This window comes from Ixodes scapularis, unplaced genomic scaffold (assembly GCF_016920785.2).
Source record: "Ixodes scapularis isolate PalLabHiFi unplaced genomic scaffold, ASM1692078v2 PGA_scaffold0__279_contigs__length_252992795, whole genome shotgun sequence".
Classification (NCBI taxonomy): domain Eukaryota; kingdom Metazoa; phylum Arthropoda; class Arachnida; order Ixodida; family Ixodidae; genus Ixodes; species Ixodes scapularis.
In genome coordinates this window covers 174,799,773-174,813,063 of record NW_024609835.1, presented here as the reverse complement: position 1 = coordinate 174,813,063, position 13,291 = coordinate 174,799,773, and the positions used below count along the sequence as shown (strand labels likewise).

At 48.2% G+C, this 13,291-nt stretch overlaps 1 protein-coding gene across 1 annotated transcript; it reads right to left on the bottom strand.

Annotated features, from left to right (window-relative positions):
- Positions 1-12,156: 12,156 nt before the first annotated feature.
- On the bottom strand, positions 12,157-12,762 carry LOC120846255. Its single transcript, XM_040217956.1, has one exon. It carries the CDS (start codon positions 12,760-12,762, stop codon positions 12,157-12,159), a length of 606 nt encoding a protein of 201 aa, XP_040073890.1.
- Between the last annotated feature and the right edge of the window lie 529 nt (positions 12,763-13,291).

Here is a 13,291-nt window from a genome sequence, read left to right as displayed (position 1 = left end):
CGAACAGTACACCCCATCCCTCACTCACCACGACCCGCCTCCCGTCGATCGACGCGCCGGACGGTTGCTATGGCAACTGCAGTGTATTCTATGAAATACATACTTTTCGAAACACAGCGTCTAGGTGACGTTCAAGGTTTGCTCCGTAGAATGCGCAGTGATGAAACGAAAATCTAGATGGCGCTTCAGACGACGGGAGGCGCTCAGGCGGATTGAAGTGAGGGGGGGGGGGGGGGGGGGGTACCCCTTTCGCAGAAATTCTACAACTAAGGTAATTGAAAACGTTGGACGGGGCCCAACAAGTAGCGCGTCAAAAAGTGCATCGTCACGAAGCTCGTCTTCTGTGTGTGTTCAAAAGCAGCGGCTAAATCATTAGCATAGAAAAGTGCGGGATCATGGCGCCTTCACTGGGCGCGATTGGTTTAGCCGGCGACGGCACACGCGCAACGAATACGGAAGCCGAGAGCCGTGACGGTGCACTTTTTTGATCCTACTTGATTAACTTCATCAGATCGCAGCGTGGGCTGCGGTAAGACCTAATGTGAAACGGGGTACAAGGATTATCGTATATTTATATCCCTCGAGGAGGCACTCGGTTTCAAGATGTTCATTGCGGACGACGAGGTGAAAAAGGCGGTGAATACGTAATTATGCGGTATCTTTCTTTTGCAGAGGAGCTGTCTATGGCGGGCTAGGTTCTGGCGGATCGTCTCCGGTGACAGACCGAGCGTAGACTAACAGTTTTCAAACGCAAAGATGTATTCCCCACCTTATTCCCCCCTCCATTACCGCCGCCTCTTTCCCGGGTCGTCTATACATCCACCACGTGCGGCGTCTCTCTCGGCTCTCCCCCCTGACATTGCGCGACGCCACGAGCTCTTCGGCGGCCACCTGTGTGGCGCACTAGAGCCAGCGTCGTGAATGGAGGAACCGCGCTATAATAAAACCTCATTGTCTGTGACATAGAGATCGCGCCACTTTCCTTATCAGTTGGACTTCAGATTTCTCATGGGTCGCACCCGTGCTGTACGTTCCGAAGAGGAGCAGCAGGAATACGAGGAGCGTCGGCGCGCCCAGAAGCGAGAATGGGCACGCCGCCAACGCGAAACTGCCATTGCCGCTGCTCCCAGCCCGACAACAACTTCGAGTGCCGACCAAGCTCCCCTCGACGAAGACCTCGCCCTCGTCGAGCACTGACGAGAGCGACAGCGTTAATTCAACCGACACCGTCGAGCCAATGCCATCGACGATTAACGAGCAAGAAATGCCAAACGCAAGCGCAACCCATATCACCGCGACGCCCAACCATAACATAGCGAATTCCCAATATAGCTAAACCCCAACATAGCAAATGCCACCAAAGCGCCAGCTTCGCTGGACTTCTCTCTTCAGAAAGTGGAAAAGCTCTCTTTTTTTTATCGCAAAATTGAGGCATTAATGTAACGGTGTCAAAATTTGCGCTGAATGTGAAGGAGACTATGTTTAAAGTTATTAAGTGCTTCTTTGCTTTCATTCTTATTAACGCAGAATGGGTTTATGGGTTGGATTTTGTGCGAAGCGTCACGGTGGAATGTGACGAAAAAGCTTTATACGCGGGTCGAGGCAACATAACACATAGTCAGTCCGTAGTAGGCGATGCGTAAGTATCCAAAGATAAAGGCATTCTTAGCCATAGTCAGTGGTGCATACTGGTAATTAAGCGCAAATAACTGTAACGAGCGAGATTTACCGAGCAGCTCTAGTGAGAAGCAACACTCGGACCGTGCGATCCGCAACCCAACGCCTTTGCTCGGCACAACGAGAGCGGTTGAAAGAAAACGCAAACAGCGAGACCAAGTATATACTCAAGGAGCCTGCGTGAATTTGGCTCCCCGATAACGAAGTGTAACTCCCCACGCGATCATATAACGTCACGTAGGCAGATCATAAGGCACCAACGGATAGCGCAGCAGGCGTATGATGCCACGAGTCCACGACTAATCACAGCAACCAATAGATAGTTTAGGGGATGGGATAAACCTCCTTGTTTCGTGATTATTTTGGTTACCACGAAGGGATCCTCGCAATCGAAGAGCACTCAGGACTTAATGCGTTACACGCACGCTCGAAAGAAGCAGAACCCACATACTTAGCTTGGAGAACACATTCTACTTCTCTTATTTTTAGACAGCGCACTTTCGGCGCCAAATCATCCCTTAGCGGTTTGGAAACCACACGTCCGAGAGAACACATATGCACTGTCGACGCTGTCGCGCTTTCACGTTGCGCCGATGGATGCGGCTGCCGCCGACACAGCGAGATACCGGATCCGCCAGGACTGCAGAGACGGCTGCTTCCACAGCCTCGAGGTGTATTCACATGTTTACGTGCCGAGATCGGTTATAACGAAGTCGGTTATAACGAAAAAGCGACTACAGCGAAGCGATCACGATTTGCCATTCTCGTTTGCAAAAGAGGGAAGGGTTTATTAAGGAAGGACAGAGAGGTTAACCTGAACGTAGGTTCTGGTTGGTTACTCTGTACTGGGCAGAAGGGGAAGGGGAAAGAAAAGGTATGGCGATGAGGAAGAAAGATGGGGTGAAGTTGTCAATGAGGGTGAGCAATGCAGATTTTAAATGCATATCTGTCTGTTTTTAGTAAAGAAAATTGAGCGGCTCCCGCGGATATAGCAAAGAAACATTTTATGGTAATTAAAAAAATAATAACATTCGGAAAGTTTATTCAGTCTCGGACGCCGCACTTTGCTGCCGTGGCCAAGAAGCCACCCAGAACAGGCTGGAGAAGATGTTGGAAAGGCTACCGGCGGCGGTCTCTGCAACATCGTCTGCTCCCCGCTCCTCATCTGGGAAGCGGCTTTATCGCATCGCACGCGGAGAAGCCGTCGTGGCATGCCGATAGGTGCGTACGGAGCGCTAGCGATAACGTATTCCCAGAGATGACGGAGAGAGCCTAGATTTAATAGAGGGAGCAGTCAGTACGCTAGCATTTGATTGTCGCGTGGTCAGTGTGGCGCGAGGAAACTGGGTGGAGAGTACACCATGGTGGAGAGGCGGACACGTTTGCAGAAGGCGAATTACGCTTTTGAGTTTTGACTCCTTGGATGTTGCAGCTCGTTTTGCAAACGCGGCCCACAAACCACGTGACCTCGATCGAGCAGTCACCCCATCTCTTAAATCTAGGCTCTCTATACCGACGACAAACAAGCTTGAGCGCGAACTCGGTGTCGTGCGTGCTCCTTTGTTTATTTCGTGATCCGTGTCGGCGTCTGGTCGGTGAGGTCGCTCAAGCCGCGATTTGGCGAATCATCGCCACTCAACGATGGAGAGCCCCGGCACCACCGGCACCTCGACGAAGACGAAGTCAATCTCCTTGAATCAAAAGCGTGCCCTCCTCGAAGGAGTGTGCATAAACGCAAGGAATGCCGTCCACCGCCGGCGTCCTCCGCGGTCCGTACGTAGCAGGATGTTTTTTCGATCGGAGCTTCTCGGTAGTTGGCGAGAAGCGGCTCCGATCTAGCAGAGGACGACTGCAGGGAAGCCTCGACAGCTTTCTGCAGGCTCCATAAACATGTACCCGTGACAACCTGCGTCATCTATTTTTTTTATGTTATTTGTATGAGGTGATATATAACGAAAAAGTGGATATAGCGAAGCAATTTGCAATACCCGTTGACTTCGTTATAACTTATAACTGGTCTCGACAGTAGATGGTGGCAGCCACCCTTCCCAATTCAAGGGGGAAAACGCCGAGGCTGGGAATATTCATGATACTGCTTCACAGCGCACAAGATCAGACACACTTAAAAGAAATTTCACGCATACACAGGAAGAACACTCACGCAGCGCTGTGAGTGTTCTTCCTGCCGTTCCAACTATATGCAAAGCTGTCGGCGCCAAGGCCATCACAATTTCGTGGTTAACATGTATTTTTTAATAAAGAATTTACATTGTATAGATTATTCTATTAAACCCGCGAGCACACAAGTGTGTCGTGCGTGCAACGCATCCGAAACCACCCAAAGCTCACCGTAGCCCGGCATAACTAGCCATAACGCGCGCATAATGCACGCACGACACATTCTGTGCTTCCCGGGTTTTTCAGAATATTAAAGACTGGTTTATTGGTACATACTCAATAAAATGTATTAAAGGAACCATGATATTCTGTTCTGATCAGCATTAGCGCACTGCTTATAACTAGGGTTTTGTGTTTTCGGCATTTACCGATTAACCGCGAAAATTAAACCCCGAGTCGATTTTATAAAAATCATGAAAAACTGGAAAACCCCGAAATGCACCTGCCCTTGAATAAAGAAGAGGCCCTATATTTAATGTAAGAAATATTTATCTTATATAAGGACGACGTACACTTTCTGAAAATGTACCTCGTCCCTCGTCCCACCTGTGTCTTATTCTTTCGATGCTGCAACCGGCCCTCCCCACCTCCCACTGCGAAAAATAAACCCCGAAAAAACAAGATTTTTTTTTATATGCTCAAAAAACAGGGAACTATACTTCTAGCGAGTAGAGGGAAAATAGACTTGCACACGAAAATAGGGAGCCAGAAACGTGGACTGCGTTGTGCAATTATAAACATAGGAGCGCATCCGTTTTTTTTTTTTTTTCCTCGCAAAACTTTCGTCCTTTATATTGCAATTCATCCGCAGTGCCCAAGCACGTCTGCCGAACCCAACTCGCGAATAGAGTAGTACGAACAGTGTCGCCTATTGTGCAGCCAGAAGGGGTCACGGAGCGAATTTTTCACTTGGGCGAAACTAAAACCGTTTTTGCGTCGTATTTTTGATTCTCAAGCTTTTAGTTCTAGAGAACCAAAGGTGGATTTCCTGATTTTGGGCGATCGTCACAGGTCGCGTATTTTGGAGCTTCACCAAACTAAAATACCTTCCGCACAAAAAAAAACAAATCTTTTGATATAATTTTTTGAACTACATTACAAAAAAAAAAATCAAATGTTCATAAAAGTTTTTTTTTTATATATATATAATTATTTTTTGAACCAGAACCTAGATTCAAAAACTTCGAGACTGCAGGTAACGACACACACTCAAAAGTTTCAAGAACAGCAGAAGTTTTATTTGCTGCATAAATGAACGGTTGACTGAACATAAGCGCTGTTTGAAGAAAAAGGACCCCTGCTCTGAAGTTTTGAAACATCTGGTCGAACGTAATAATTGTATACACTCCGTAAAACGCGACCGGCGCGCCGCCACGCGGCCGTTACCGAAGATAGGCAGTGAGTACCCCAGCGAAACGAAACCACGCCGCGTACGTTGGTACGCATTGAAGTCGGAACGCTGCGATTGCGCTGGGTTGACAGCATGAACTGCTGCTTCGTTAAGTGCTCCAATATTTACGCGTCGTATCTCGTGGGAACAAGGTTTCACAGTTCTTCAACTCGCCGCTGTTTTGCGGGACAGCTACAGCGATGGACCCATGCCGTACGACGCAAGAAATTTGGTCTCCCGATCATGTCTGTCACTGTATCGGCTGACATATTCTACCCTGCCGCTTTGCGCTCTACGTTTGTTTTCGTACCACTAACGCCTAAATATGTTAGCGCCGATGGGACGAACTGAAATGTCATCCCCACTTTCGGGTATGCAGTGCCAATTTCGTTGGAGGAATATCCTCCAAAGAAGTTTCGTCCCTTTCGTACGTGTCGATGATATTTCCGGACAAGTATGGCACGCAGTCTGTACTTCATGAAGAAAAATTCGGACGGTCCAAAAAGTGACAATCGGCGTTTGAGTATGGAAGTTTATGTGGAGCGCTCCTTCTTTAGATCAGCCTCCTATTGGATCTGGAAACGCCGACACCCAGAGTCCTGTAGACAACAATTCTTTTTTCAGCTTTGGAGCCACCTAATGCAAGGTTGATCGAACTGGAAGTACTGCCCCACTGGTCCCTTCCTACCTGTAAAGTGTGCACCTCCCACGACGAGTGGTATTCTCTTAACAGCCCTTTCACGGTCAAAACCGGTTCCCATTCAGTTACGCCGCTCAAACCAAATTTCCACCTGGTTGCATGTGCCACCAATTTTCGGTATATTAAGTGTTGTGTCAAGTTACGGTTATGTCCAAGAAACTGTGTGTGCCCAAATCAGCACTTCGCACAGCCCGGTTACAACACAACATTTTGGGTTCCGATATTGGATATCCCGTACCGCTTTATTCGTTCGAAACATAAATTTCACACATGCTGTCTTAATGAAACTTAGCACACTTAGTGCACAAACTTCGTGAACATCTCACTCGCCTCCAAATATCATCGTCACGTCCTACGTTTACAGAGACGAGCAAAACAAATTTCCCACTGAGAGCAGTTATGGTGGTGGCCATCTTGCTTTTCGGGAAACTGCTCGAACCCCTCTTTCGACCGCAACTACAGAAATTACCCCCATTAAAAGGGTTATGACACGCCAAAAAATAAAATATGAGATAACAATACTGCTAAAACCCATTGTATGTTCCTATAATCCTGTTAAATTTGTATTGAAAATGGCGCGATAGTTTCGTGGATAAATCGATTTATGTGCCGATCCCTCGGAGGGGCCGACCGGACGGGGCTGAAGGCTGTCTACGTAGCCAGCCTCCCGCGCGGCGTCCGGTTGCACGCACTCACAGACTTAGCTCTCTTGGCGTCTCGAGCTTCAGCTTCCTCATTTACCTTACGCGTTTTGAACATGCGGTCCGTGACGATTACGTCTACGGCATCGCTCACCTTGTCAAAGTGTTCGACATTGATCGCAGCAGCGATGAGAGTGATTGTTATTAAGAGATGTTGGAAGCTATTCATTTTGACTGCGACCCGCTGGCGACCAGCTCCAGCGGCGGCGAGTTACTGACGAACTCGCCGCGGTCATTGTCATCCGGAAATATTTCGCAAGTGCATGCAGGGTGGAAGGTCAACGGGCTGGGGGCGAGATCAAGAATAGCTTTCGGGTTACCGAGTTGCGTGAGCGGTTTTGATCGTACCGCGGCGAGGAGAGCTTGGGCGATCATGGGGGCGCCTAGAATGAGAGAGCGTTCATGGTCACGTGGTTTACGGACACCATGGCGTGACCAGCTCGGCGTGTTGCCTGGTACCCAGATGAAAATGATAAAAATTCGTAAACTGATTATTGCAATTACTATAGCTATAAAAATTGAGTAACTTGGTGTATACACTAAGTAGCTTATGAGCATTCCATTTCAAGAATAATCTATCAGTTTAATTTTCGTGTCATAACCCCTTTAACGACTAAAACTCAATATAAGAAGCGGATAACAGCTAGATGCCCTTCTTGGGTCTGCCCCAGCCCTCATGCAACGTCACCCTCAACATATCGGCTTAAAAAGCAAAACTTCCGTCCGTGCGCGCTTCCGCCACCACAGCTTGGCATGCAAAAAGACGCCTCATTGTCGAACGCCAGCTCCTCCGCTAGCGGCGTTACGCGCGTTTTTCAAAGCGCCCCCTATAGTTCCCGCACAAAGCGTATACCATTGTGGAATTCGGCATCAGTGGAAGAAAGTGAAAAAAAAAATGAAAGCCGTTTACAACTCCCTGTAAAGCCGAACTAGAGCGCAGCTCTTCAGGAGGAGGGAAGGGTACTGAGGGTCACGTGGCCTTGGGGTCACGTGACCTGGGGGTGTTACGTGACCTCGGCGGGGGCCACGTGACCCCCAGGCAGGGTGTAAGATAGACAGGTGGGGAAACGAGAGCCAAATGAGCGACCGGATTGTGTCCCCCTCGGGTTTCTCTTTTTTTGTGGCGCCATCTATGTGCAGCACAGCGAACTCTCACTCCGGGTGGACGACCGGTGGCGACCGGCTAAACTCACGGAGATGATTTCTCGTGGATTTTCAATGAAGGAATGTCGTGCTCTCGGTTTATTTTGCGCACTCTCCCATAGAGTTCCACGCAAATCCGATTCCGACTTTTTTTCCTCTCGCCGCAGCGCCATCTGTCGCAAATCGGGGGTACCCGCAAGCAGACGAGTACACAATCCGGTCACGGCGCTGCGGTAGGCTTCTATGGGCCGTTTCCCCACCTGTCTATCTTACACCCTGCCCCCAGGTCACGTGACACCCCAGAGAAATTTTTACGCTAGATTTAGCGGGGCCATTTTTCCACTAGATTTAGCTGGGAAATTTTTCCGCTAGATTTAGCGGGGAAATTTTTCCGCTAGATTTAGCGGGGAAATTTTTCCGCTAGATTTAGCGGGGAAATTTACCCATAATGCACCGCGAGGTTACGCCGACGGCGACGGCGACGTCACTCTAGCCGGAAACGGGCGCCTAAGAGCTGCGCTCTAAAAGACTACCATAAACGTTTGATAAAAGAATCACTTACAATACTAAGTCATTGAACCGCTGTAAATAAGCCTTCGTTTCGTTTGGACCACGAATTGCAGCGGTTTCTTTGAAAAGTGCCGTCATTAAAGTGGTCTAGAAGAACTCGTCACAAGCCCGGTCGTCACAGGCCAACTGGTCATAGGTGAACTGGTCAAGGAAGCCAACTCGTCACAGGACATCTCGTAGGAGGAACTGTCGTCACGCCGGAATAATCGTCACAAAGAACACTCGTGTCGCGGCGTGGAGTTGGACTGTAGAACTACAAATTTTGCTTCTGTTTATTCCTATGAATTATTTAACGCACCTGTTTGGCAGCTGTGATCAAAGCATGGCGCTGAAACTGAAATAAATATAACTAGATGCCACGACACGGTTTAGAAAGAACATATAACAAATTCGATTTTATTGCGCATGGAACTCAAAACCGGATATTCCTAGCAATATTTCGAAGCGTGCAGGGAGGAGATCCGGTGAATTTCTCCTCTAGAACGCTAGACATGCGCTCATTTACTTCTTTATATATCTTTGCGAGACGCGGCGGCGGTTGTCCCGCGTTTAGCTGGGCCCTCTTCAGTTCTTGTAGTGCTTGCTCATCCTTCAGACACCTCAGGAAGGACCAGAGGTTGGGAAGGCAGCAGTCGACGTTGGACCGCAGCCAGAAACAAAACAAGTGCAGTTTAATATAAAATATTACGGAAAATACTGACTCTAGCATATTAAAACAGGGAGAACCAAAGCAACTGTAACTCGCCTGGAAGCATCGATGCCAGGCTTCGACAGCGTTGTTAGTGCGTGGCATATCTTGCTGCACGGCATCATGCACGGTGGGAACATGGCTGTGTGAACTCCACTGCGCCTTCGGCGTCCAAAATAGGTGTCTTCGTAGTATATCGCCAAATCGGTGGCCTCACTAGGAAGGACCTCGAGAAGCTCGCCAAAGGCATCTGGAGCCTTCAGGTGGCAGGAACGCCAACGCGGGTAAGATTCGCATCTAGAAAAGACAATACTTATTGACATATACGTCGATCGAATATTGTATTGGCTTGACATGCACTTTTGTTATTCTCTGATCATATGCAGTTTAAAAACTTCTTTTTTTGGTATGTGACGAAGAGGCAGTGACACAACTGGTTGTTTCTCCACCATATGTATGCCTATAAGAGAATAATCCAAACGTGCAGATGAACGAACCGTACTGATTAAATGAAATAAGTAATGAGAACGCGTAGAAGAGCTAATAAACGAATTACAATTTCGGCGTTTAAAGTTTGTTCTGGTGATCGGGCTCGGTAATACTACGAATTTGTGAAAATATGCTACAGCATATGACGTTCCAAAAGAGGAACGCATTTTTCTGGGAGGCTTAATTACATGGTAAGCCGAATAAAGTACCAGGTTGTCATTATGATTATGGCTTACTTTCAAGCTTAGAGAAACGTCCTTGAACTCTCGCTTGAGAGAAATTCCTGCGACACGCTGCGATCACGGCCGCCTCGAAGTCGCAGTGGATTACCTCGACTTCCACACATGACATGAAGCCGGAGAGCACCGAGAAAGGTCCGAAAAAGAAATGAAAGTGATGCTATAGTTTGCGACATATGAAAACTCAAACCATGCAATATGCACAATGAAAATTACCGCTAGTGGGTTTTCCCCTTTTTGCTCGGAAGCAGAGCGTACAAGAAGCGGGTTCACAGTACCGTGGTACAGCCCATGCACCGTGTACACCTGATAGAAGAGAAACGGCGCTACCTTGAAAGTCCCGTATTTTTTGCTACACGAGGACACTGGACCCTAGTTAATTTCTCTAAAGCAATGCCAAACGTATTCTCTCTGGTACCGGGTCAACCTTGCAACCTGTGTTCCGGTGACGAATCGCCCTCCTTGACGAGTGTTCCTGTGACGAAAGTACCTCGTACGAGAGGGTCAGTGTGGTCAGTTAGACGTAGGCAAAAATTAACTTCTTGTTTCGACAGAGCAGGTAGGATACAGTAAAGGCAGCTGAAGAAATGATGACGGTGCTCCAGCTCCTCTTCGCAGGAAATGCTAACAATCATTTAGCACTTTTTTCTGTCCCGTATGCACATGTCCCCTTTTTCAATCCAAGCATGACCTCGGTACAGTACAGCAAACCTTTCGCCCTTCCATGCAAGCGTTCCAGACCCGCTTTCACTAATCGCTGCCTAGTTATCCCCCCCCCCCCCCCCCCCCCCCCCGCCCCAAACCCGAAAGCATAAAAAAGCAGCTTGCGGGTCACAACGTAAGACGGTAAAAAAAATGACAATGTTTCCGGTCCTTTGAGAACTTGAACATAACATCTCTGACTAGTGGAAGCTATGAATGAGGGGTGTAGGAAAAAATGTCCCCGGAAAGAATGTCCCCGGAAAGAATGACCCCGGAAAAAATGTCTCCGGAAAAAAGGCCCCAGGTGGAAAGTAGGAAAAAATGTCCCCATTAGTCTCTATCTCTGGGTTTCCCTGATCCTCATGGCCTTCGGGCGGTCCGGTCATATGTCCTTGGAAAAAAAGACACCGTGTGGCAAGTAGAAAAAAACGGCACCAACAAATAAGGAAATATACTATTCCCCAAGGTACACATCGCGACGCCATTAGCGCGAACACGACATTGGCGCATTTTCACATTTTACTTCGAAAGAGTATTAGTGGGAACGAAATTTCACCGTCTTCATTATATCCCAAATAAGCACTTTCAGCACCTATAATAACTTTGAGATCAATTAACCTTTCGTTCCTATAAAAAAAACTAATAATCGCTTGTTTGTGCTAACAGTGTTGCGCTTTTTACTTATTTGGAAATGGTACCCACAAGTTCCTCTCAAATCTCCCCAAACACGATTATTTGGTTTTGGCTAGAATCGTTATAAATGTTTATTTCACAGTGAAAAAAAATGAAAGCCGCTTCCCATTCCCTGTAACACCGAATTAGAGCGCAGCTTTTGAGGAGGAGGAGGGAAGGGTACTGTGGGGAAGGTATATCCTTCCTCCCGCCTCCTCACCTCCTCATCCTGCCTGCTACTCCTCCCTCCGAGCGGCGTCGGCGTAACTGTGAGGTCACGTGACCCCGTTGACGTCACCTGACCCCGTGAGGTCACGTGACCCCGTGACGTAATGTGACCCTCATGACGTCACGTGACCCTCGTGACATCACGGGGGTCACGTGCCGTCACCGGGGACACGTGAACTCACGGGAGTCACGTGACGTCACCGGGGTCACGCGACCTCACGGGGACCCGTGACTCAACGGGGTCGCGTGACCTCACGGTTATGCCGACGCCGACGGCGACGGCGACTCCGTTCAAGTCGGAAACGGGCGCCTAAGAGCTGCGTTCTAAAACTATAAGTGTAGCAGATCTTCAATATAGTTTTCTTTGTGACACTTTTATTTTTGTACAACCGTGCTGGCAGGCAAGATGACTTTGCAGATATTCAGTCTATTCTAAGAAATGTCTGCTGCTTTACCTTCCTGCAAAACACGGAGGCAGCTTATCACGCCAAAAAATTGAATCCGACAAAATGACGAAGCTCAGAATACGAATACTTATTACACATGCGATGTGCCCAGGGGTGATGAGCAACTGCCACGACATGCTCATTCTCCTTCCGGCCATCACTTTTTTTTTTTTTGTCTCAACATATACTATGCCATTCGCTGGAATCCTTTTATTGTTCACTGTGATCGGCTGCTTTCATACAGCAGGAAAGCTAATTTAGTCATTTTTGGGGGTGCGGAGGGGGTTACACAGTTGGTCAGTGGCACACCAAAAGGAAGAGAAAAAGTTCAGTTCAGTAAGCCAAACACTGATTCATGTCCAGTCTCTGTTTACGCCGTTTGAAGGGTCTGGGCTTCTTAAACAAAACTTGTTTGTTGCGGCGTCTGGGCTTTACACACAAGACACGTAAATAAGCCGAAGCCACTTCAAGCACAAGGATGAGTACCGCTGCACCGAGTCCCACACACCAGATGAGAAAGAAGGGGACGAGGTCGCCTAGTGTCAAAACTTCCGGCTCTGTAGAGACGCCGACGCTATAGGTTTGGTACTTGATCTTGCATTCTTGAAGAGCTTCTGCCCTGCTAAACAGGTCACACTCCTGGGCTTGGCCAACGGTCTGCGCGAAAGCTTCCCTGAATTGCCATGCGTACATAATCTCGGGTCCATCAATCGCCCTGAAGATGAGTTCCCCTGTTGAGACGTAGTCGAGCTTGCGGAGTTCTTGATGGATGGTACTGGTGTGTCGACCCGCGAACTCGTACGTCATGGGAAAATACTTTTTGTCTTGAATTATTTTGTGCTTCCTTAGTCTAAGACATTCGGCCTTGACGATTTTCGCGGCGTCTTTTGTCAAAGTATCATACCCCAAATCCTTGAAGTGAAAAGCTGGAGGACACATCCTTGCTGATAGACGCTACTGAGGTTCGTGAATGTCGGATGTTCGGCTTCCAGAGGTACGTTCCTCAGGAGTGCCGTCAGTGAACCTTTGTATCCCGTAGCAAGCACAAGACCCATGACACTCCAGAGAGCTGTAGAAAGCTCTGTTGAAAACTGTCTTCGTTTGTTGTAGGAGAGTTGATCGCTTCGCTGCAGCAATGAGGCGACAAAGGCAAGCACCGCGGTGTGAGCACTGAAAATTGTTTTCTTGTCGGCCCAAAGCGCAAGAAATATAGTGAATGCACTCAACAACATCCCGCATAGCAGCGCTGTCCATGCCTGGAAGAAGAAGGGAAGGATAAGCACGGCCCCCTTTGGCAGGGGGTACCTTCTCTTCGTAAAAAGCGTACACCCGGTTGAATGGTAAAAGCGCGGTCGTACCTTCATTGGAAAACGCAGGTTCCATGGAGACCAGTGCCCACCCACAATCTTGACTTCATTTTCAATAGGTGTGTAACTGTCGTTGAAATATAACTCATGATAAGTTGATC

What these genes read in the sequence shown, in the direction of transcription:
- LOC120846255 (XM_040217956.1), bottom strand. Translation starts at nt 12,762, where the DNA reads ATGTGTCCTCCAGCTTTTCACTTCAAGGATTTGGGGTATGATACTTTG.